We start from the raw sequence: 24,024 nt of genomic DNA, 5'->3' as shown, positions 1-24,024 counted from the left end.
TGGATGCTTAGGTCCGGAACTGAGGAAAATAATCTGCCAGGAAGGTACCGATTTGCCCCAAACAGGTTGAAGTCACAAGAGTGTCTGAATTTGTCTAGGGAGAATGCAGAGTAAGAAGAGAAAATGGTGATGGAGAGAGACCTAGAAAACCCCAACTTTTCAGAAAAAAAATATTTTCTCATCTGCAAAAATAAGCAACTGTGTGTGTGTGTGTGTGTGTGTGTGTGTGTGTGTGAACATCCCTGTATACATATACCTGCCTTTTCTTAAAAACCTGGGCTAGGGCTTCTTTACAGGAAAAGCAGGCTGCCTTTGGTGTTACTTCTGAGCAAACAAGTTATTCTCTTTCCAGCGTTATTCTCTTTCCAGCGTTATTCTCTTCGAGCTTCTGCTGAAGAAAGAAAGCTGGCTGAATGGTGTAGGTATTGAATAATAAAATAGGACGAACAGTTTCAGAGTTCTCAGCCGAAATCTGCTTGGCCACCGAGTGCTCAAGTCGCCACCATGGGTAATTCCACTTTCCGGCGCGGGAGCTGCAGGCGTTTGGAGGAAGCGCCCGGCTTCCAGGGACCCCTTCCCCGGAGAAGCCCTTCTATAGCCGTGATCTGAGTTCCCTCTTCGCCCTTCACGCCAATCCATACCCCAGTGCAGCTCACCTACGTTAGCAATCGGCACAAAAGGCGGTTTTCTCCAGTTTCTCTCTTTTGAAAACAAAGGCAAACTCCCCAACGTTAACATGTGAAAAGAGAAAAAAGCGCCTGTGCGGTCCGCCCTCCTGGCTGTCGCTACCTTGCAGTTTATGACACAGTCAGAGGGAGGTCTGACGCCGGGGACGAGACAGCCTGCGAGCCGGCTGGTCCCGTGGAAACCACGCGGGCCTGGGAGCCGGCAGCTCTTCTACTCGGCTGTGCGGTTTCTTTTGTGGCTCTGAGAGCCGCTTCTGAATGAACGGTGCGTCAACGCGTGCCTCCCTGAGGCCAGCCACCAGGGAGGGGTAACCCTGCCGAGCCAGCAGGGCGGCCGGGGGAGGGCAGAGCAAGCCAACGGGGACCTGGGGACCTCGCAAGGCTGCAGCTGGCTCGACCCTTACGTGCAAAACAGAAATGAAATTACTATCGCATTTTGCGGGTGGAAGCTCAAGGAGAAGGGACTGTATACCAGCTTAATTATTATGAGAGATGGGGCGATTCACAGAACGGCGGTATGTCGGAGGTGCGGCGGAGCCGAAGACAAACAAATGTAAGTTCTCAGAGTCTCATGCTAAATGTTATGTCTGTGTGATTTTCTTTCTGGCTTGAGATCACGCTGGGTTGCAATGTAATCATTCCACAATGAGAATTTCTAGTGTGGAAAGTTGTTAATCTTTGCTTAAGACTTTTTTTTTTTTGCCTGTTATTAACTAAGCAACATAATTACAAGCTGAAATTCCTGACAGCAGCTGTGGCGATTTAGCCTCAGACAGAACTATAACCCCAAGCACATTCAATTACTATGGGATTAACACTGGATGTATTTTTAATTGACTTTCTTAATGTAGAAGGCATGCTCCCCCGCTGCTCTGGATTGCATGCTATTTTAATCCTGCTGTGGCTAACCTAGTGGGAGCAGCGTCACCGACAGGATGACATAGAGATGCAGGAGATTCCTGGTAGTTACGAACTTTTCTTTTTTGGCCAGGAACACATGTTTCTCCCCCGAACGCTCAAAACTCTGCAACCTCTATGCTCAAAGTTCATTCAGCTTTTTTTTTTTTGACCTTGTTTCGGAGAAAGCAATGAAACGAAACAGAGGACTCTACTAAAACTGTGAAGGAAGGACACATACATTGTCACTGCGGTTCTTGAACTCTATGGCAATCATGGGAGGGAAAGGGCCAGCCCACAGAGCCCCGCAGGTCCACTGGCCTCAGGGTGACCAAGCGTGGGGACACGAAAATGGATGGTGAGCACAGCCTATACCTCCTTAGTTTTTCTACACTTCATCTGCTGCAAGTTCCGGCTTAGCCATGGATTTTCTCTGCGAGGAAAACACTTCTCTGAGCTCAAGTACGAACTCCCTAATGCAACCGAATGATGGCACAGGGCTCCACAGTCACAGCTGCCACTCCGGGGAAGCGAACACTTCAGACCCGTTCAACTGGACGGTGGACTCGGAAAACCGCACCAACCTTTCTTGCGAGGGCTGCCTCTCGCCACCCTGCTTCCTACTCCACCTCCAGGAGAAAAACTGGTCCGCCCTGCTGACGGCCGTGGTGATCGTCCTCACCATCGCGGGAAACATACTCGTCATCATGGCTGTGTCCCTAGAGAAAAAGCTGCAGAACGCCACCAACTACTTCCTGATGTCCCTTGCCATAGCTGACATGCTGCTGGGTTTCCTTGTCATGCCTGTGTCCATGTTAACCATCCTGTATGGTGAGTGGCGTCAGCTTCCCAGCCGTCCCCACACGAGTAGTGGACAGCATGTGCATGTCATTAGCAGAGGATGAGCCAGGGCTCGGGGACAAAATAAACACGAGGCTTTGTTAATAAACAAGGGTACCGTGATACGCTAGTTACTTAAACTTCACTCTGAAAATGCGGTTTCACATATTTTTAAAAAGGCAACCTATTATCTGTGATCACTGGAGAGTTTTGGCCGGGAAACATGTGCATGTTATGTAGAAATGATTATAAGTGCCCTGACACAGTCCTAAGGCAATAACTTATCTGTCATCCCAAATCCACTTGATTTTCACTCCTTTCAATTCCACAATATCTCAGCCTTTAGGACAGAACAGTTTAATCTTTCGTCACAGTTTTCAGGACTTCTAATGGAGTGAGAAAACCTTCCCAATTACCTTGGAACATTTGCAGAGAGAACATCGTGATGCAGTGGGTTTAATGTTAAAATATGCAGTCTCCATTAGAATAAATGAATTACTCCCGGTTTCATTGTTCCGGGCCCAGGGAAGCTTATTTGGATCCTTGCCTTTGAATTATGCCCTCAACTCTTTAAAAATGCATATGCATAAACTCCTCTGGTCTGGCGTGGAGGGGGGTGGAAAGCAAACGGGAAGAGGTTAATCTTGCTTTCTCTTCAACAGAGTTTCAAAGAGACCTCTGAGCAAGTCAGCCACCGCTGGGGCGGGGGTGGGGGGTAGCTTCAGCTGGGAGCAGAATGAGATATTGTTTCCAAATTATGAGTAATTCGGCCAGACTTCTCCTTTGAGAGAGAGACACACAGAGAGACAGAAACAGACAAACACAGAGAGGGAGTGAATACAGAGACTGCTGACACAAGCATGCAGAGCTAGACACAGGTTGAGGGCTGTCTTTAGAAGGGGATTTTCTGGCCAAGTCCCAGGGGCTAAAAAATACATCAGTCCGGCCCCCAGGCGTGGGGAGGAGGGAGGTAGGCGAGGGAGAGCAGGTGCGGGTTTGCACGGGCTGGATAAGGTTCATTGCAACACCAGCCCGCTGGACCACTCCATTGTCACAACCAGATCATTCCGTCCAGTCCGCCTGTCATTTCCCAGACATTCTGGAGAGGTCCTGCCTGCCTAAAACCGCACCCCTCACGGAGGCTAATTCTAGGAGTTGGGGATGACTCTCTCCACAGGGCCTGTCCGGGAACCAAAGCACCAAGGGAGTTGGAGGGAAGACCCCGAGCGGCAGTTGGCAGGGAACCGGGGGCGTGGGGGTGGGGCACAGGCACCGGCCAGCTGGGTTCAGAAGCTGGGACCTGCCCGGAGGCTCCGGCTCCGGGGACAAGGGCGCCCCTGGTGGCCGCCGCCCCGTGCGCAGCCGGTTCCCGCCGTCAGCAAGCTCATCGGACGGGACCACCCGGGAGAGGAAACGCCCCCTCCTTATCTCGGCTGAGCCAGCCTGGACCAAGGCCTGTGGCTGCTTCAGCGTGGAGAAAACGCCTCGCAGGGCGGGCGTCAGTTCGGTTCAGCCGAGCAGGGCTTCCCCCCAGGCGCTGCCAAGGAAAAGGCTCTCGTTTTAGCTCCAGCCTTTTGCGAATGAACATGGTGAAGGGCACCAAGTTAGTCTCGCACTGCACAACCTTTACTTTCCCGATGACCCGCGGTGGCCTTTTGGTAAAGAGTGTGTTCGAAAAATGGAGAGTTTGTACCGCTTTGTGGCGCTGGACTGTGGTGAAGAAAAGGTGATCTTTGTAATTTTCCTTCTCACGTGCACACAGATCGGACACCATTGCTTTTACTGTTACAATGTTAATTAGGTTTATATAACCATTTGATCCCCCTCACACACACACACACACACACACACACACACACACAGAAACAGGGCCCCCTGCTTCTGTCCATAAAACACAAGCTAGCTCCCTAATACGGCAGGTGACCCCGGTCAGCGGTCCCCCCAGTTCAACCCCCCAGAGAGCTAGAAACACTTAGTGTCTGGGACCCACCCACTCCCACCCTTCTGGGCATCAGGACATCTCTCAAGCTCTCCGGCTGCTTCTCGTGCAAGGCCGGGAGCGGGAACCACCGCCCTAAACAGGGGTTGCCCAAGGGGAGCCCCGGACCAGCCACATCAGCAGCCTGGGGACTCCTGCCCAACTGCACACTGACAGGTAGAGCCTCTGAAACAACGCTCACCGCGAAGTTGGAGAACCGCCACCCTGACACAGTGTGGGACCAGAACACAGGGCTCTTATTCACCATCCTATTAATCCCCCCGCCCCGCCCCGCCCCCACAAGCACCACATTTGAGTTTAACCCCCAAAGCATTATTAGGTGATTATTGTTAGTTTTCACAAGTAAAGACATACTCTCGTTCTGGATTTTCAGTCATTTATGCCTTCACACCAATAGCATTTATTGAGAAACTACTAAATGCCATCCTGGAGTAAGACCAAGCCGTTACAATAGTGACTAAGCGTTGGGCCGACCCTCGGGTCACTCAAAGTATACAAAGAAGTCAGGACGGTGCACGGTGATGATTTCAGTGGAGGAGCTGAAAATAGATCATAACTTATGACCTAAGTAATTTAAAAACAAAAAACCAAATAAGATATATTCTGTTAGGCAGAAGACAGGGAAGGGGATGGTAAGAGGCACCTATTCGCGCCAACACCCTGAAACAGCCCCAGCCAGAAGGAATTCTCAGGCCTGGGTTCACCAGCCTTTGAAACTTCATTGCAGTTCACCATCGGGCTTTTCCGAAACATTGGAAACAGCCTCTGTTGCCCTTTTCTGTCCCCCTGCTCCCCTGCCCCGTGCCTTCCCCAGGACGAGACTGTTGCGGCCGGGGAGAACACAAAGGCCAGGGCGGCTCGCCGCCGCTTGCTGACACTGACCCTGAGCTTCCGCCCCCCAGGTTACCGGTGGCCGCTACCCAGCAAGCTCTGCGCGGTCTGGATCTACCTGGACGTGCTCTTCTCCACGGCCTCCATCATGCATCTCTGCGCCATCTCGCTGGACCGCTACGTCGCCATCCAGAACCCCATCCACCACAGCCGCTTCAATTCCAGAACGAAGGCGTTTCTGAAAATCATCGCTGTTTGGACCATATCCGTAGGTAAGCGGGGACAGCGGTGCGGAGTCTCATCTGAAATGACGGTTCACGCCTACCGCGGAGACGTGTTCTGTTTTGTTGCGCCCAGACCGAGCGCCCTGAATCTACTGTTTTGTTTGTTGCAAGGTATGTCGCAGCGTCGTCATTATCAGGTTGGCTTTAGGAATGAAACATCCATTCATGTCCCTGGCTGACAACCTAAATTTGTGTTGCTTTGCACAAAGAAGAGTGAGTATGACAATAGTCAAAATCAGGAAAAATCCGTGACTGGGCACCTACTGAAGCTTTTTCCCCATCCCACACTTTCAAATTCACTGCTCTAAGTCTAGGGTTTCCCAGAGACCTCAACGTTTATAGCCCCTGGACCTGAGGTCAGTACCAGACTACAGAGCTCCATACTGGAGAATTCGAGGCTCTGGGGACTAGGAAAGGCGCCAGGTGCTGTAACTCAGAGGGAGCTGGTGGGAGGGTGTTCTGGCGGGGCAGCCTGCTCAGCACCTCTGCATCCCTCCCTTCTTTAAGGACACCTCACACCACAGGATTCCAACCTGCTTCCCTGAGGCTGGTGACACGCAGTCACCTGCAGCCAGTACTGACCTTCCACCCCACACTTCCCAGTCAGGAAGGCCCAGGTCACGGGAGCTTTGGGCAGCTGAGTCATTGCACTTGTCACCTCAAAAGGCTTCATCTGTAACCAGAAGCTTCCTGGGGATTTGTTTTAAAGTCACAGAGCTTTGCAGGCAGAAATGCTGCATCTGCTTATGGCGGCCTGGGTACCTATTAACGTGAGAGACCACAGAGTTTGACAGCAGGCACGAGTGTATGCACAGCTTTGTTACAAGAATGCAAATTGATAACAAGCAAGCAATGCAATATCTTGGGTTTCGGTTCTTGTTTTTCACCTTGCTTCTCAGGGTGTGACCCTCAGAGGAGGAAGCTCCAGTCTGCAAGTGAGGCGGTGGGGTCAGGAAAGGCCAGACTCACCTCAGCACGGCCAAGTTTTCATTTGACTATGACGCAAATGCTCACAAGTTACGTTTGTGTGGTTTTCAAAGTTGGGGAAAGTCTCAGCTGTTTTCCGTGTTAAACTACGCGTTAGGGTCTGAAGGAGGCAAAGACGGAAGATCTTGCCACCCTCGGGAGGTGGACGAGGGAAGCACAGCAGAGACCTGTGTTATGCCTGCAAGCAGGGGCAGCAGGGCCCAACTGGCAGCGCTGGGCCTGCTCTCACTGCCGGACACCCCTCCTTACTTAGGGGAGTGCTCTTGCTCCCCCGGTTGTTTGTGGGTGCTGGGCCTGTGCGGTCTTGGACCCATTCTACGAGGAGCAAGAGAGTGAAAAATGCAGAAACCATTCTTAGCCATCTGATTGGCAAAATTAAAATGAGTGCAAACAGGCGGTGTGGTTTGGGGCACAGGGCCGTGCTCTGTCGTGACCTGTTTGTGCAGACGAATCGTTTGTTCTTGGACAGGGTAGCAGACGTCATTAAAACCTGACCTGCCACTCCCTCGAGAGAATGGACCCCTTTGCTACAAACAGCAAAAGTGCATGTTAAAGAATCTTTAATACAGGCATTTGGGGGGAGTGGCAGTTTTGGAAAGAGTGGAAAGGTTGGGTTATGGTTGCATATCGTTGGGTTATGGTTGTTTTTATCTAAATTATGGAATATTTTGCAGCATATGGAGTTGGAGTTATTTGATACTCATGGAAGAATGTCCATGATGTTCAATGCAAAACTCAAGCTTTGGGGTGCTGTGCGTGATCTGAGCCCATTCTGATACAATAATAATGGTAATAATATGTGGAGATTACGTATTAGCACCGAGAAACTGTTAAGAGACTTCGCATTTGTCAAGAAGGAGAACTTTAGAAGAATGGCCGGGGTATTATGTTTTTCCTTACCTACTTCTATATAGTCTTGTCACACATATGATGACGATGGTAAAGTGCTGTGAGAAAATCAGTTACCCCAGCTGGTGGGAGGGAAGGCTTCCTGGAGGAGGTGGCTGACCTTCAGAGTTTGTGAGGATGTAGCAACTGCAGCTGGGTCACCCCATCCTTGACCACTCGGCTTCCTAACTCTAGTTATTTCTAAGGGGCGCTACCGCTGCCCATGGCTCACCGCTACTAGTGTGGTCACTTGACTTTTTCCAAGGCTTCCATCCAATGCTGAGGAAAATGAGTATAATTACAAAGGAGTTGCATTTTCTATTCGCGAGCTTCTCGGAGTAAAGGGGCAATGAGAGAGAAGACCAGTGCATTAGATTCCAAATGAGCCCAGGGTTCTCTGTGCAGTTCATGTTTCTTGTACAAACCCCGCTATTCATGACCAGAGGTAACTAACTTCACTGCACGATACCCAGCGAGCAAACCCTTCCGCAACGTGTTGGCCTTGCTAATGCCACCGGAGAACAGAAAAAGAATGCAACTGAGTCCTCAGCCCTCTGCAGCAGGTAAAGGCATAAAACAGACTTTTTTAAAAAGGAAATGACTATTTCCACATTGTCATATTTTGACAGGCAAGCAGAGATACCAATTTAAATTTTATTGCACTTATTTCATTTCAGAAATATATTTGAAGTTCATGGAGGAATTTTGAGATGTAATGGATCTAAAGAGAAAAAAAATTTTTTCCCATCAAGGCCAAGTATGACCACACAGATCATGCATTATTCCTTTTGTAGAGAAAAGGCAAGCCGGTCACATCGATTTGGGGCCTGTACCTTTCCAAACCGTTACAACAGTGCCTCAGTCCTAAGCTCAAAGCCTAGGTCTCTGGGTCACCCCTCTGGCCTTCAGGAAGGTCAAAAACCCACCTTCCCACCCAGGTAGGACAGATTTATTAAGAAGCTTTGAGGGACAGTAGAGACGATGTGTTTCACCATAGTTTTCATTTGTAGTTTTTTTACTTAAGGTTTTGAGTACGTTTTCATGTGTATGAGCAAAGTCATATTTCCATTTCCAAGACTGTTACCCACAGTTTTGGCTGTAGAACTTGGTGTTTATCTGCAGGGAGTCTGGGTCGAGATGGCTCATTCTGCCACTTACAAACTGGGTGACCGAGAGCAAGTTACTGAAGCTCTCTGTCCCTCAGGTTCCCACAGAATAAATGCTGAGGGTAGCAGCACCGATGTGACGAGGCTGTCTTAATGAGTAAGTGAGTCAGTATTGCGTTTGTGTCCCAAGTGTTGTAGGGTTACGTCATGACTTGGGCTTTTCTCTGTGAGGTTCTTGGTGTTTCCTGACATAAATGAGGGGAATCCGCTCTTGGGCCGTGTTGTGACACTTCTGTGTATTCTCTGGATGCCACTGGTCACTTGGTGGTATTGCCACAGGGACTTTTATTTTTATATCATTTTTATTGATGAATGTTTATCTCCTGTACAGCATCTGAATGTTGAGTCATTGCTAAAATTGCCTTTCCCCCTACACGGTTATGAAGGGGCTCTGCCATCTTTTCTTCCGTGGCTCTGACGGTTTTGTTTTATTGTTTTCTCTTAAACCAATTAGAATTCCATCTGTGATTTAACTTTTTTTTCCCATCCAGCTACTCATACCAGTTCCATTTATTTCACCACTGCTTTGATGGCTCTTTCCTACACACCGAGTTCCCACATATGTGGGGGGAGGGGGGCACAAGAGTAGGTTTACAGCTGTGAGTTCATGTTTGTATTACCATTTATTAATGCTTTTATTATTTTCCACACAAACAACTTCTTCCACATTCTGTATTTAGATTTTTTTTGGCCTTTTTCTGTCCTAATGACCAATCTGACCATGCACCTGGAGACTGCTTTCAATTCAGGGTATAGAATTATGGCTTTTGTTACCTCTTAGATCCCCTAGGCCTCCATTTTCTTCTTTTTAAGACTGTTTTTGACCATTTTCATTTGTTCCTTATATGAGTTTTAGAAACCCAATTTCTATAAAAAAAATTGCTTTTTTATTGGAATTATGTGTAACTTTATAAATCAACCCTTTCAACCTTTTGGCTGGCATACCTATGAACTTTTTTGGTCCTGTTTTTCTTTTTCTTTCTTTCTTTCTTTTTTTTTGGGGGGGGGGGTGTGGGGAGGAGTGAGGCCTGCAGCCTCAAACTGTATATGGAATGAAGTGAATATATGTAAACAAATATAACTACTAAAAATCTTAATACTCGGGTTTTAAAAAATTACATGCACATTTAGGTCAGAGCAGAGTGACCGTTAAATACGTATGTTTAACTTTTCTATCGTACCGTATCTTCTGAAGAGAATGCTTAGAAAAATGCAAAATAAATCAGCTGCATAAACCAGCCGGGAGCCAGATGGTGTTCTGTTGGCCTTCCTCGGAGGCGTGTGGCCAGCTCCACTGCCCGAAGCAGCGTGTCTGGTGAGCCCGCCTGGGACCCTCTCCTTGGGGGCTGGCAGGTTTCTGCCCGCCTTGCTTGCTGCCAGGAGTCAGCCTACAGCGTAGGTGTCAGAAAGCCATCAGGCAACCTGTCTCCATATACTGCCTGGGGACATCGTTGTTGGTGAGCCCCCAACCTTCCAGGATGCGGAAGGAGCCTAGGGAAGAATTCATCTGCTGGCCCTTCCCCTCCACTTCTCTAGCTCCATGTTTTCTCTCCTGGGCACAGGGAGACTGCCTTCCCCCTTCCTCTGTCTCTCTGCCCGGCCGCACTGAGCTCTCCTACCCAGCTCCCCAGGAGGGAGCTCCCGGCTCTGCGTGGCCTGCAGGGCAGGAGGCCAGTGTCCGGGCACAGCTGCTCCCAGCCACAGGGAGAGAGGATGCCAGCCTTTGGCCTCAGAGAGCTGCCCAGGGGCCAACCATGCTGTCCCTGCCCCCAAACAATGGCTCTGCAAGGCTGCTGCCTGCTCCACCACCTCTTTCTCTTGTCCTCGGAGTGCAGCAGGCCTGTCCCTTCCTGCCCAGAGGTGCCGCAGCATTTTGGGCATGCCCCTGGCCCAGCCACATGTGGGAGCCTCACATCACAGGAAGATTCTGCTCTTGGGGGGCAGGCAGGCTGTCCTTCAGGGGGCTTGCCTGTAAGTAAGAGGCTGGTTAATGGCCCGGGCAGAGTGACAGCTGACCCATCTCCGCATGGCAGACCCTGGCCATCGCTGTGGGACAGCATGCTGAACAGAACAACAGTTAGTAGCGTACACCTCCGTGGTCCCTGGGTCCCGGTGGGAACAAGGCCCCGGCGTTGGAGAAGAAACACTGTAGCCTTGGTCGGACTGTTGACTTGGCCTGCCTTGTGGGCTAGGAGGGCCTTTGCTCTTTGACTTGTCATTCTTTCAAGCGGGAAGAAGAAGCGGGGGAGGAACGGGACTGGGACATATGTTGCTTCCGGCCATTTAAAGCCGAGGACTGGGGTCCACATGCTTGGCCCTCCCGCCCACTTCCTGCCGTGGGCTGTCAGGAGCCTGCAGGCTTTGGAGGTGTCCCTCTGACTTTGTCCCTTTGAGAGTAGCCCTCCCTCTGCCCCCTTCTGCCTGCACACCCTTTGATGTACAGCCGTTCCCCCCGGACCCTACCCACCTTGGCTGTGGGTTTTTCTGTTATGGCTGCTGGCCCCTTCCTTCAAATGCTGTTGCTCTATAAACCAGGTCCCATCTGCTGTCTTCCAGAGATTCCTCCATCATTTCTGAAATGCTAATGAGAAGAGAGCCTTTTTCTTTTCCAAGGCTGTTGTCATTGGTTCTAATCAGTGCATTTTACCTTTGTCATCATTAATTGGGACTTCAGGAGGCAGGTAGTACAGACACAGGTGCTTGGGTCTATTTTGATTCCACCCAAATATTTTATAGGTGTATATGCATGTATATTTTTGTCATTCCTTATTATCCTCTTATGCATTTAATTAATTCTGTGAATTGACGTCTCCTCTTCAAAGCTGTCTCCTTCCTCGGCGTCTTCCCTTCCTTCTGCGATCTTTCTCTGTGGCTTTTCCTCTGACTCCGTGAGTGGTCGTATTCTCTAGAGATCCAGCCTCCACATTCTCGGTTTTTGTTCGCCCTTCCTTTGCCGGGTTGTTTCCACTTCCATGTATTCAGCTATTAGCAGAACGCCAGTGAACTGATCAATTTATATTCCAGCCCAGGGTGTTGTTCCCTAGGGCTTCAGACTCCTGCATGCAACTCCCTGATGCAACTTCTAGCCAGGAGTACTTTTGTCACAAGCTGTACTCCTTGTTTGCCATTCCGCCTCTTGAGACATCAACCTTGGAACATGGCATCCGTGTCCACCGAGGCACTAGACACCAGGATCGACTCCTGCCCTTCATCCTCTCCACCCCCGGGTCGTGGACTAGGCCTTCGGTTTTCACTTGCTAGCTATGGCCTATATCACTCGTCTCCTTCCACCCAACCCTCGCCCTCTGTCTCCCATGCTACCAGAAGCATTTTCCTATCTACCGGCCTTTTGTTGTCATTCTTCACCTTGTCACGAAAGTCAGCCGAATGACACACAGATTTAACTAAATCGCTCTCCTCTTGGGAAACCTGGAATGACTCTGCTGCCGGTAGGTTACAGATCCTTAACTGATGGACAAGGCTCCTGTAACCGTGGTCCTCACCCTCACCTCTGTGTCATCTCCCACCCCTTTGCCTGACAGTCTGTTCTCCAGCCACAGTAATTTGCCCATAATTCCCATGTCATCTCGCCTATATTCTTCTATCTCCTGTTTCACATTCCTTCTCATCTCCTTGCCTAGGTAATTTCTGTTTTTCTTTTGACATCACCTCCTCCAGGAAGCCTTCCCCACTTACCCCTCCTCTCTGAGGATTGGGTACTTGCCCTGCTTTGGTTCCTCTGTAATCAGTCCTTCCATATATTACCTTCCCACATAGCATGTCGTGTGTTTTCCTCCACTAGATCACGAGTTTCCAGAGAACAAGAAATTAAAAAGAAAACAAAAAGTAATACTTCATCTTGAGCCCAAATTAGTTCACACTGACACCCATCCAGGAACACCTGCATCCCCAAATCAGTTCTGGAGTCTGATGCTGAAAGCTCCTTTAAGGGAGTTTATTTCCTTACATGCTAGGTTTCAAAAAGCAACTTTTAGATAGGCTTTCATATAAAGAATGGGGAAAGCAAATACTTACATGAAAAAAGACTACTTTCATTTTTTTACTTTATCCAGCCATGTGATGTTTATGATAAATGCCTGCGTAATAGGGGCGGTAACGGGGAGATGTTGGTGCATTTCCCCTGCCCCCCAGCTGGTGAGCTTTGGTTTGAGATTTTAAGACTTATTTAGAACGTGACTGAGAATCACCATACTCTAAGCCAGGTTCTCTGGTGTCAGACTGTACAGAGCTTCTCAGGGTAGTTTCCCTTGAACTTGGCTTTTTAAAACTGCTATGGAGAAGGGGTGTGACATCTCTCCTGGATGGCCCACGGGTCTCCCAGGAAGGATCTCATCATTGCACATGTCGTTAGTGGGGTCTTCACACTCTACAGTGCAGGCCTCAACTTTGCAAGTTTGGGTTTCCCTTTTCCTTTATGCGGGGATGATCACGCTTGGGGGAGTGGACTCGAATTAGACCAATTCCAGTAGACTGACACATTCAGTACATAGGTATCATGCACCCTTCTCCCTGGACCCACTCACCTGCAAAGCAGTCCTTCCTGGGAGGGCAATCCTCGCAGAAGGCTGTAGAAAACAGCAACATGCAGCTACCGTACAAGCCTGGGAGGGGCCCAGTGAGGAGTGGGGGAAGGGTCAGGCACTTAGCAGAGGATATGATGCATATGTTTCAAACTTCTTTTAAAACATGAATTAAAATATGAGCACACAGCAAAAAGCTTACAGTCTGATGGAGAAAGACTAGCTATAACAGAAAACAGACTTTGCCATTTGTAACAGACCCATAGAGAGCAGCAGGCTGACAGCTAGAGGAGGGAGGGGTTGGGGGTGGAGGGATGGAGCAAAAAAGAAAAAGAACCCATGGACGTGGACAACAGTGTGGTAATTGTGGGGTGGGGGATGGTATAAGGGGGATAAATGGTAAGGGAAAATACAATACAAATAACATATTAAAGAGACACAAAACTCAAGTATAAGAAAACGCAAAGAACTCCACAGAGGTGGGGATGAGGGTAAGATGTATGAAAATGGAGATGTTTGAGTTGAGCCTAGAAAGATGAACAGAAGCTGGAAAAATGGAAAATGAGATAGAATTTTCCAAGAAGAGAAAGCAATGTGGAAGAAAGACATTACAATATAGCTTGATAAACAAAAGATTGAGATATACGAGCTTCGAAGCCCTTTAGAGGATATTTTTATAACTTTATTATAGCGATGAGTTGCCCTTTTCCACTCTAGGGATGTTTGTCTCTAAATAAGCAGGACCACTTGTCTAGAACCAGAGCCTCCTCCCCCCGGACAGTCCTGAAATAGCGCTGAAGATTTCTTAGCTATCAGACTCTTTTTCAATATTTCATCTCAGTCATCCAAGTAGTCTATTATATATTATATTGCAGTTCCAAGATCAGCACTCGCTTCTATTAGTTATGGGATAGGTTCTGGCTGACTTTTAGAGCATCTTGGGTAAACAGAGAGAGATGTTTTTATCAGAAACATGTTCAAACCTTTCTTCTAAAAAGTCACTTCTAGAAAGATTTCTGCCGACAAACAGTTTCACCCATTTTCATTAAAATCCTTCTTGGTTTTCATTCTTGAAGGTGGTATTTTTCTGACCTCTCCCTGTTTCTGGGCCTTTGCTTGGTTGACGGTAAGAGCCTTTGTTTTAGCCACGAGGAGTCAAGAATCATGAAGCTCCCCAGCGCGTTAAAATACCTTCCTAAATTCAGTCTCTCAGCTGCCCCCATAGATATTTTTTAAATTGGTACTTGATTTCTGGAATTAGGGCTACTGGGGTATGAAGGTGGAAAGGACCTTCTTGCCCAGTTTCTGTTAGAATGTGCCCATACAAATAGTTGTTAATGCTTGCCATTATCTAAGTTTTCAAAACATCTTCAGAATGGTGAATTAATTGGTCTCCTACATTACCCTAATTTCCATGAAATTGATTCCTCATGATTTCTTTTCATATTCTTATTCATTTTTTTATTTAAAATCATTTTTAATTTTTCAATTCTACTTGGTGTACAATATTAGTCTCAGGTGTACAACCCACTGGTTAGACATTATTTAACTTACTAAATGATCTTCCCAATAAATTTCATACCCATATGACACCATACATAATTATTACAATATTATTGACTATATTCCCTATGCTGTACTTTACATCCCATGACTATTTTGTAACTACCAATTTGTTTTTCTTAATCCCTTCACCCTCCTCAACCATCCTTCCAACCCTCCTCCCGTCTGGCAACCCTCAAAATGTTCTCTGTATCTGTGAGTCCATTTCTGTCCTGCTTATTCATCTAGTTTTTTTACATTCAACTGTTAATAGATATGTTTTTATTGCCATTGTATTGTTCATATTTTTCATCTTTTTTTTTGAAGAAAACCCTTTAACATTTCATGCAGTACTGGTTTGGTGGTAATAAACTTCTTTAGCTTTTTCTTTCCTGGGAAGTTCTTAGCTGTCCTTTATTCTAAATGATGCTTTGCTAAGTAGAGTAATATTGGGTGTAAGTCCTTGATTTTCATCACTCTGAATATTTCTTGCCAATCCCTTCCAGCCTGCCAAGTTTCTGTTGAGAAATCAGCTCACAGTTTTATGGGAGCTTCCTTGTAGATAACTAACTGCTTTTCTCTTGCTGCTTTTAAGATTTTCTCTTTGTCTTTAACGTTGTGCATTTTAATATGATGCATCGTGGTGAAGGCCTCTTTGGGTCCATCTTGTTTGAGACTCTCTGAACTTCCTGGACTTGTATGTCTACTTCCTTCACCAGGTTAAGGGAGTTTTCCATCATTATTTTTTCTAATAGGTTTTCACTCTACTGCTCCTTCTCTTCTCCTTCTGGCACCCTCATGATGCAAATGTTGATATACTCGATGTTGCCGCAGAGGCTCCTTACACTATCCTCAATTTTTTGGATTATTTTTTCCTGTTGTTGTTCTGATTGGGTGTCTTTTGCTTCCTTGTATTCCAAATCGTTGATCTGATTCTTGGCTTCATCTATTATACTGTTGATCCTCTATATATTATTATTCATTTCAGTTAGTGTATCTTTCCTTTCCTGTTGGTTATTTTTTGTGGTTTCCATGGCATTTTTTATGCTGTTGAAGTTCTCACTAAGTTCATGTACTCTTCTCTTACGTTCATTGAGCGTTCTTACATCCAGTGTTTTCAACTCTATGTCTAGTAGATTTCTTGTCTCCAGTTTGTTTAGTTCTTTTCTGAAGCTTGGTTCTGTTCATTCATTTTGGACCTGTTTCTTTGTCTCCTCGTTTTGGCAGCCTCCCTATGTTTGTTTCTACATATTAGAAGGTAGAGCTACTATGTCTCCCTGGCTTCATAGTGTGGTCTAATGTAGTCGGTGTCCAATAGGGCCCAATGGCACGGCTTCCCTGTTTACCCAAGCTGGGCACTGCAGGTACAGCTCCGCCCCTTTTTCACCCACACCCCCCATGTGGGCTGTGTAGCCTTGACTGTTGTGCTTTGATTGCTCTTGGTGTGTCAATAGGAGGGATTTACCCCTGGCTGATCAGCTGCAAGGACTGGCCGTGACCACTAGGGAGGATCAGCTGTGCAGGGGGCCACCTCACAAAGCAGGACTCTGGTGCCCACTGAGTCTGCCCCTTGAGTGCGTCATTTGCAGAGGGGGTTGGGTGATGCTTCCACAAGCATCTGAAGCTGTCCACCAGGTGCTCTGGCTCTGGGGCCACCCAGGAAGTACAGGCCAAGATCAGCCACTGCCTGTGTTCTCCCTGGGGCCACCCAGCATGAGCTACAACGTGATCTGCGGATGACTGCGACTAGTGCTGGGCTTGCAGGTGCCCAGGAGAGGCCAATCTGAGAACCAAGGTTGGTTGCTGATAGTGCTGGGCCTGGGGCCACTTAGCGAGAGGTACAGGGCACTCAGAGGCCAGATGCTGCTTATTTGAGAATTTTTAGGAAAGCCTTAATCATGAGCCAAGACGGGCCATTTGTATGGAAAAGCCACTGGGAACAGCTTGGGTGGGCCAGCTGAGTTGAGTTGGGTGGGGTCTCAGGGAATCACCAGGGTGGGGTGAACCTTGATAGCCAGTTTGATGGCGACTCAGACACAGCACCTGCCCCCCAGCTCCGTGGAGGAGGAATCAGAATAGGAGCAATGGCTGCTGCCAGCACTTCCGTCTGGCACCCTCCAGCTCTCACCATGGTGCCAGATGATTCGGTTTCTCCCCAAAGGTCCCTGGTGCCTTCTAAGCAACTGTACTAGCACTGAAGGTCAGAGACAGTGAGTCTGTGTAAGTCCACACTCAGACCCTTTAAGGGGAACTGCTTAGGACTCCAGAGCCCTCACTCAACCTCAGTTCTCACTGGTTTTGCATCTAGAAGTTACGGGGACTCTTCCTGGCACTGGAACCCTGGGCCAGGGAGCCTGGTGTGGGGCTGGGACCTCCTCAGGGAGAACCTCTAAGGCCAAGATATGCCTCCCGACTTTTATCTGCCACATGTGGGTGTGGAACTAGCTTATTCCGCATCTCCGCTCCTCTTACCAGTCTCCATGTGGCTTCTTCTGTGTATCCTTCGTTGTAGGCCTTCTGTTCAGCTGGTTCTGAATGATGCTTGGTCTGTAGTTTAATTGTTATGTTGATGCGTTTGTTGGGGAAGGCAAGTAGAGAGTCTACCTGCTCTGCCATCTTGACCAGAATCCCTCCTAGTCCTTTTTAACTCCCAAGGGAACCATTGTAAAGATGTATATAAATGACCCCATTTACAGGTTACACTTAAAAGGTTAAAACATGACCGAGTTCATTCCCACGGTTCATTTAATTCAACAACAACACCTGGCTTACACATTTGAAGTAGGGACTTCGGCAACCACCCAGTTGGCATAGAAACCAGAGGCCTATCTAACTCACAGGCATCCTTTATTCCTCTGATACAGCCGTTACCTCATCTACTTGGTAAGGTAAGGGCTGTCGCTCACTACAATTTTGTTTCACCCTGTGAAAGACATTCAGCCCTGTCTAGAATAAAGCTCCTCTTCATTTGTTGGGTTTGGCGGGCTGGCTGTTGTCTCTATTCCATTTTAGGCCCTGGCCCTGAACCCCTGGTAAACGCCCATGGTGTGTTACAAACTGTGCGCCCATAGTCTGTCTACTCAAAGGGAAGGAAGAGGTTCCTTTCGTGTTTCCCAGCCTCTCTAACTCCCCAGCATGGTCCTGGTCACATCTGCCAGCGTCCCATTGCACGTCCAGCTGTTCCACCCAGGCACCGTCGTCCCCAGATGCAGATTGAGCCACTCCATGCTGAATGCTCACCATGCAATGGCACTGAACCTTCCATCATTGTCTCTGTTTTTAACAGACATGCTCCCTGTATGGCTTTGAAGACAGTGCCCCGGCTGGTTGGTTCCTCTCCTTAACCCGTGTAGGAGGAAAAAAGAGTGTATGTGCGTGTAGCTACACACAGGAGCTCAACTGTGTTGGTTGATAGGTTCAATAAAATGAATGAATAAAAAATGGAGAAAGAAAAAGAAGGAAGGGATAAGGGCATAAATGGAGAGAGAAAAACAGTCTCCTAAAAGGCCTTTGTAGATTCCCTGATCCCCACCCCCCATGGCAAGTCATCTTCAAAGGAATCTGTCCACCTGTGACCCACTTTGTTTGCCATACCAGACCTCACCTGGCAAAGTACAGCAAATAGACGTGTGGACAAACATCTGTACATTAGCTTTCCCAGGATTTTCATAGATTTGATGCCTGTTTCCATAGAAACAGGTTTGGAGAAGCTGGTTACAGAGAGAAGCGAAGGATGAGAGGCCCACACCATGAGAAATTCACGCTCTAACTTCAGGCAAAAGCTAGAAGTCACACGTTTGTCTTTTCATACCATGGTGCTTTCAACTCAGCAGGGGACAGCCTTATTAATTCAAGCAGGAAATATTTTCATTATATTAATGAGGTTTCATTTTTGAATGTTTATATTTCCCATGAAAGTGAAGGCAATTACAGCGACACTGCTAATAGGGGCTGTTCCTCGGGGGAATGGACACCTTTTAGATTCTAGTTGTGACCTTCGGAACCCCCGCCACCAGCCCTCCCCTCAGTGACCTGCCTTAGCCAGCACTTAGTCGACTGCCTGCTCTGAGGTGTTTCCTCCACGTCTTGCTAAATCATGTGTGAGTGCGTTAGAGAAAAGTGCATGGAAGACTCTGAGGAGGAGCCTGAACGCTGCGAGCAAACCGTGTTTCCTAATCGACCATAATGAGCACGTCCGGACTAGTTTCCGAAACAGTGTGAAATAAAAACAGAAATGATGACCCGTACCTGAAGACAATTTCGCTGTTGGACGAGAACCGACATTGTTTCTGTTCATGATGACCTTCCTGTCAAGAAGCACAGGAAGTGCCCTAGAACCCCTGGGCTGCATGCATTCCTGGGGACGACTCCCAGATGATCCAACTTGCAGGGGTGGAGGGGAAGCCCAGGAAGCACTGCCTCCGCTAGCCATTTCCATTCCGGATAGATGTTTCATGTATATTCTCATAAGTTGCATTGCACAGGTACATCTTAAAATTTCAGATTCATACATTGCATGTCCACTTATTTGCGAGAAACCATGTAGGCTCTTCCACGACTATTCCTCAGAGCAGTCAGAGAATGCACTAGAGCACAGTAGGTTTCTCACCTCCCAGAATAGGGTGGGGCCAGGTCCCACCTGTCTTGGGGCTCCACACCACTAGCAGTAGGCACTCAGAAAATGCTTGCAAAACTCACCATTAAGGAGCCAATCCTGGTTTCCTCAAGCAGGTGCACTGACCCTTTATAATCCCTCTCACATTATCTTTGATGTAAAAAGTCAATTTAAGAGTCTTACTTTGCCGAGTAGGTTTTACTCCACACTGGTTGAGGCAATAAAGTACCTTCTCCCATGCCAAAGAGCACCACCATCTTTTAGAGATGCTACTGCCCATCTGTGGCACATTACCACAATTTAAGAGGAAAAATAAAAGGCACCACTAAAGTAACTTCCCTGGAGCTCTTTTGAAATAATTTAGGAAAAATTAGGTCTCGTGTGAGATTTGTCTGGAATTAAATCACATTTTGATAACCCTTTGCAGCTCTCTGATTCCATTTTCTGCTGTTGGGCCTCAATACCCCAAGTTGTCAGCGAGCCTCTAAACGAAGACACTTTTTTCCCTAATAGCGAGGGATGCTATTTCGGTGTCTCCATTGGGCCTTCAATGCCGCGCTCAGAGCAAGGCAGGTGTCAAAATAGAAAGGTGGGTGCTCAAACCTCCTACTGGCTTGACCCAAAGCCGCGATGCATCTGTATCGCCAGTCTCTTCACCCTTGTGGAGAGCATACTAATACTTTGTAGTTCTTTAGAAATAGGGCTGGTTCTTGGGCGAACCAACTTAATCACTGAGACCAGAGAAAGAGCATTGCCACGCAGTCTATTTTCAGGATGATTTGCTTGTTTCTTGTTCTATAATGGCTGACTGCAGAGCAGACCATAGTCAGCAACCCAGCCAGGGGCTCAGCCACCTGAGAGGGGGCTGCAGTAGCATCGGACCAGAGAGGACCGGCGGACGGAGATGTTCTGCTTTAAACCAGCCCCGCGTCACGAATTGAGGAGTCATCGTAAAGAATGCAAGGCTTTGTGGTTGAGTTCCCTTGCTTTTTTAGGTCAAAATTGGCCTGTTTTCACTGACGGGCATTTCACAGATTTTTTTTTTTCACAAGTATAGAATAAGAAATCAGAGTCAGGTCACATTCACAGTTTTATTTGAAAGTTTTTTTGACATTAAGCTTCAAGCATGTACTAAAGTTCGGTTACTGATAAGCTGTAATAATTCCCACCATGAAAAAGATTCTGAAAGCTGAGAGGGAGGGAGGAGAGAAGGGACGGTGGGTTTAGTGGATTCAGTATAAATTACACAACAACACACTAACGATGTTTGAAGTTATAGCCTTCAGTGCAAGCGCCTCCGTCTGTAACACGCTGTCACACCGAGCTCAGCAGGCAGTGAGAAGCTGCTCTGGTGCACTGTTAGGAGCCAGGCGACCTGAGCTTTCTGGTCTTCGCCAGCAAGAGGCACCGCCCGTCAGTCTCCTCATTTGCACAATGAGGAACTTGGACTCCCAGTTCCTAAGCTGGTTGTCAAGTCCCTAGTCTCAGAGTTAGTTATATAACCTGAACCTGACGTCGGCATTAAATGAGACTATTTAGTGAGATCCCAGGCAAAACTTCATAGGAATTGAACTTATCTTTAAATCCCCTACTTATCTCTACTGTCATTGATTTTAGCCCAGTTTAGACACAAAAGGTCTCCGGTTTAAAGTGGAATATAACTGAAACAGCTCCAGGGAAAAGGAAATCTACCTCCAAACTCCAAAGTTATTTTGCACAATAGTAATTATACTAATGGAGGTGCGAGGTATTGAGCCAACCAGTATTTTTCATTTTTCCTTTTTATAAAAAAATTGAATGAAGCAATAGCATTTGAAATACTTTAATCCTAGAACCATTTTTGTTGTTAAGATTTGTCCCCCACATACAATGTATTTCAACAAAAATAACGTCCTTTCTGCTATTCTACATTCTGATATTTTCATATACCCTTGTATTAACATGAGGAACTTGGACTACTGAAACCCTAAGCTAATTATCAGTAACTTCCATTTTTCCAAATAGGCTTCACAATTATGATTCTAATGGCTGCGAGCTATTCCCTCATGTTGGTATAACAAATCTAGTTGTCATTCTCCCAATTCTGTTTTTAGTTTTGACTAATAAAGTAGTATATTCAATACAATAATTTGAAGGAAAAAATATCTGGCTGGATAGCTTAGTTTAAGAGTGTTGTCTTGATACACCAAGGTTGCAGGTTCAATCCCCGGCCAGGGCACATACAAGAAGCAACCTATGAGTTTATAAATAAGTGGAACAACAAATCAGTGTTTCTCTTGCTCCTTTTCTCTAAAAATCAATAAATAAGATTTTTTTAAAAACAGTAAATTAGCATTTGATGTGACTTACTGTATTCTATCCCTACAGTAGTCTATATTTGGTTTATATAGTCTATATTTAATTACCTCAGGTGTACTTAGTGTGGTAATTTCTTCACTTTTTTTCTGTTAAGAAAGATTTTATTTGATCAATTGAGAAGTTGTGTTTTGTTTTTAAATCACAGATATAAAAACATGCAGTTTTTTAAATTTTCATTGCAACATAACAAATTTGCCATTTGAGCTATTTTTAAGTATCAATTCATGGGTATTACATTTACAATCTTGTGTGACTGTCACCACTATCTATTCTCTAACTTATTACCCCAAACAAAACTCTAACCATGAAGCAGTTACTCCCCATTTCCTCCTACCTCAGCCCCTGGGAACCCCTAACTTACTTTGTCTGTGAATTTGCTCATTATAGATATTTCACATAAGCGGAATTATATTTGTCCTTTTGTTCCTGGCTTACCTCACTCAGCATGTTTGCGAAGTTCATCTATGTTATAGCATGTATCAAAACTGTTTTCCTTTTGACAACTAAATAACAGTTCATTATGTGCATATTTTATGTGTCGAAGTGTCTGCTGATGGGCACTTGGGTCGATGCCACCTTTTGGCTGTTGTGAATGAGGCTGAGATAAGCAAACGTTGGCGCACGAGGCTTTGTTCTGGTCCCGTTTCCACTTCTTTCATCCACTGAGGAGCTGCTGGGTGACATGGCGATTCTCTGTTTAATTTTTGAGGAACGGCCAACGTTTCCCACAGTCACTGCAACATTTTACATTCCCATCAGCAACGGAGGAGAGTTCCATTTTCCATCAGCCAAGCCTGTTAGGTTCTGTTTTTCACCCTAGCCACCCTGGCAGTGTGAAGTAGGATCTCACGGTGGCTTTCATTTGCATCTCCTTGGTGACCGATGTCATCGCCAGTGCTTGTTGGCCTTCCCTCTGTCTTCTGTGTTCATGCAAGTCCTTTGCCCATTTAACTGGGATGTTCCTTTTGTGGAGTTTTCGCAATAGTTTTAGGAGTTTTTACAATATTGAAACTCTCAGCTGTGATTTGCAAATGTTTTCTCCCATTTATAGATTATCATTTTCCTTTGATAATGTCCTTGGATGCATGTAAGTTTAATTTTGGCAAGGTCCAATTTGTCTGGGGGTTTTTTCCTGTTGCTTGTGTTTTTGGTGTTATGTCTGCCTCAATCCCTTTTTATTTCTTTAATTTATTTTCCCTTTTTACTCCCTTGAGATTCCTTCAGTCACTTTATCACCACCACAAGTTACATTATTGAATAACCTTGGAATAAAAAAATGAACATTTTGCAAAGAGTTTTTTCCTAAACTTCTTATTTAAAAATATTTTAGTAAGCATTGGAAATGTTCTGTTTGGCAATGTTAGTTTGGCCTTGAATAACTTTTTCTTCCATGTTTCTAAGTGGCAACACTTCAGTAGCTAGTGAATGTAGATGCAGTTTATAAAGCATTTTGGGGTGATTTAAGAATGAATAGCCACTCTAGACTTCCTTGGGGAAGTGCCTGAAGATAAATTATAGCAACACTGTATAAAGCATGAAAGAGGAATTCAGTTAAACATAGGGAATTTAAGGTGTATTCCCTCTGAACAGGTTCTCTCACCGAACTCAGGTGTAATTACACTGTGTCTTCCAGGGCACTAATTCCCTCATCTCAGGGAAGTGTTGGGCAGGTAGTATGTAATTCCTTCCGTTGAGGTTTGCTGATGGTCATGCGGCGGATTCCTGCAAACACGTCGTTTGCTGAGTAGGTTTTGTTCTTGGCAACGCCTTGCCCTGCAGAGACCTTGGACAAATGTCAGTCTCAATGCCGAGCTGTCAGAACTCGCCTCTGTTTCACCTCCAGCCGTGAGGCGGCCTGCAGTCATCTCATTCGGCTCGACTCCCTGACCCGACCCGGGCAGTTGACACATGCGAGGGTGCTGACCTTTCGGATTATTTAAACGTTATATGCTTCCCATAGTCTGACCTTTCTAGGGAAAAGGCATCCCTATCGTTTAAGAGAGAAGAAAAGGAAGCATGCTTTAAAATGGAAACAAAATTTCCACTGGCAGTCCGTAAAATTCACAAATTTTACCATCTGGGTTTCCTATTAATTGCCTAACAGACCAGCTACTCAAGGACGGGCCGTCTCCTTGCAGCGGTGCTGGACAAGCAAAGAACTATCTTTTTCCTTTTCCATTTTATTACAATCTTGGTATTTCGTACCTCAGTGAGGACAAAGGAGGTTAAAATGTGGATTTCAAAAAATCTTCAATTGCTTGTTTATGAGGTTTATCACTGTTTAAATTCCTTCATTCTCCCATTCTCACAAAATCTCTGATGCAGCCCTGGCTGGCAAGGCTCAGTGGATTGAGCCCTGGCAAGCAAAGGGTCAACGGTTCAATTCCCAG

At 46.5% G+C, this 24,024-nt stretch overlaps 1 protein-coding gene across 3 annotated transcripts in view; it reads left to right on the top strand.

Moving 5' to 3' along the window:
- The first annotated feature begins 1,077 nt into the window (after positions 1-1,077).
- HTR2A (5-hydroxytryptamine receptor 2A) overlaps positions 1,078-24,024 on the top strand; it is a 44,231-nt gene continuing 21,284 nt past the window's right edge. Inside the window, exons 1-3 of one of the 3 annotated variants that reach the window (XM_037057629.1) lie at positions 1,197-1,239; positions 1,678-2,414; positions 5,325-5,525. In XM_037057629.1, the coding sequence (XP_036913524.1) occupies positions 2,006-2,414; positions 5,325-5,525 (610 nt within the window). In that variant the 5' untranslated portion in view covers positions 1,197-1,239; positions 1,678-2,005. The other 2 variants (XM_037057631.1, XM_037057630.1) reach the window with 2 other exon arrangements.

This window comes from Sturnira hondurensis, unplaced genomic scaffold, assembly GCF_014824575.4.
Source record: "Sturnira hondurensis isolate 20B ecotype Veracruz unplaced genomic scaffold, ASM1482457v3 Scaffold0009719, whole genome shotgun sequence".
Classification (NCBI taxonomy): domain Eukaryota; kingdom Metazoa; phylum Chordata; class Mammalia; order Chiroptera; family Phyllostomidae; genus Sturnira; species Sturnira hondurensis.
The sequence above is the reverse complement of the archived record's forward strand: the minus strand, read 5'-3'. Positions and strand labels throughout refer to the sequence as shown.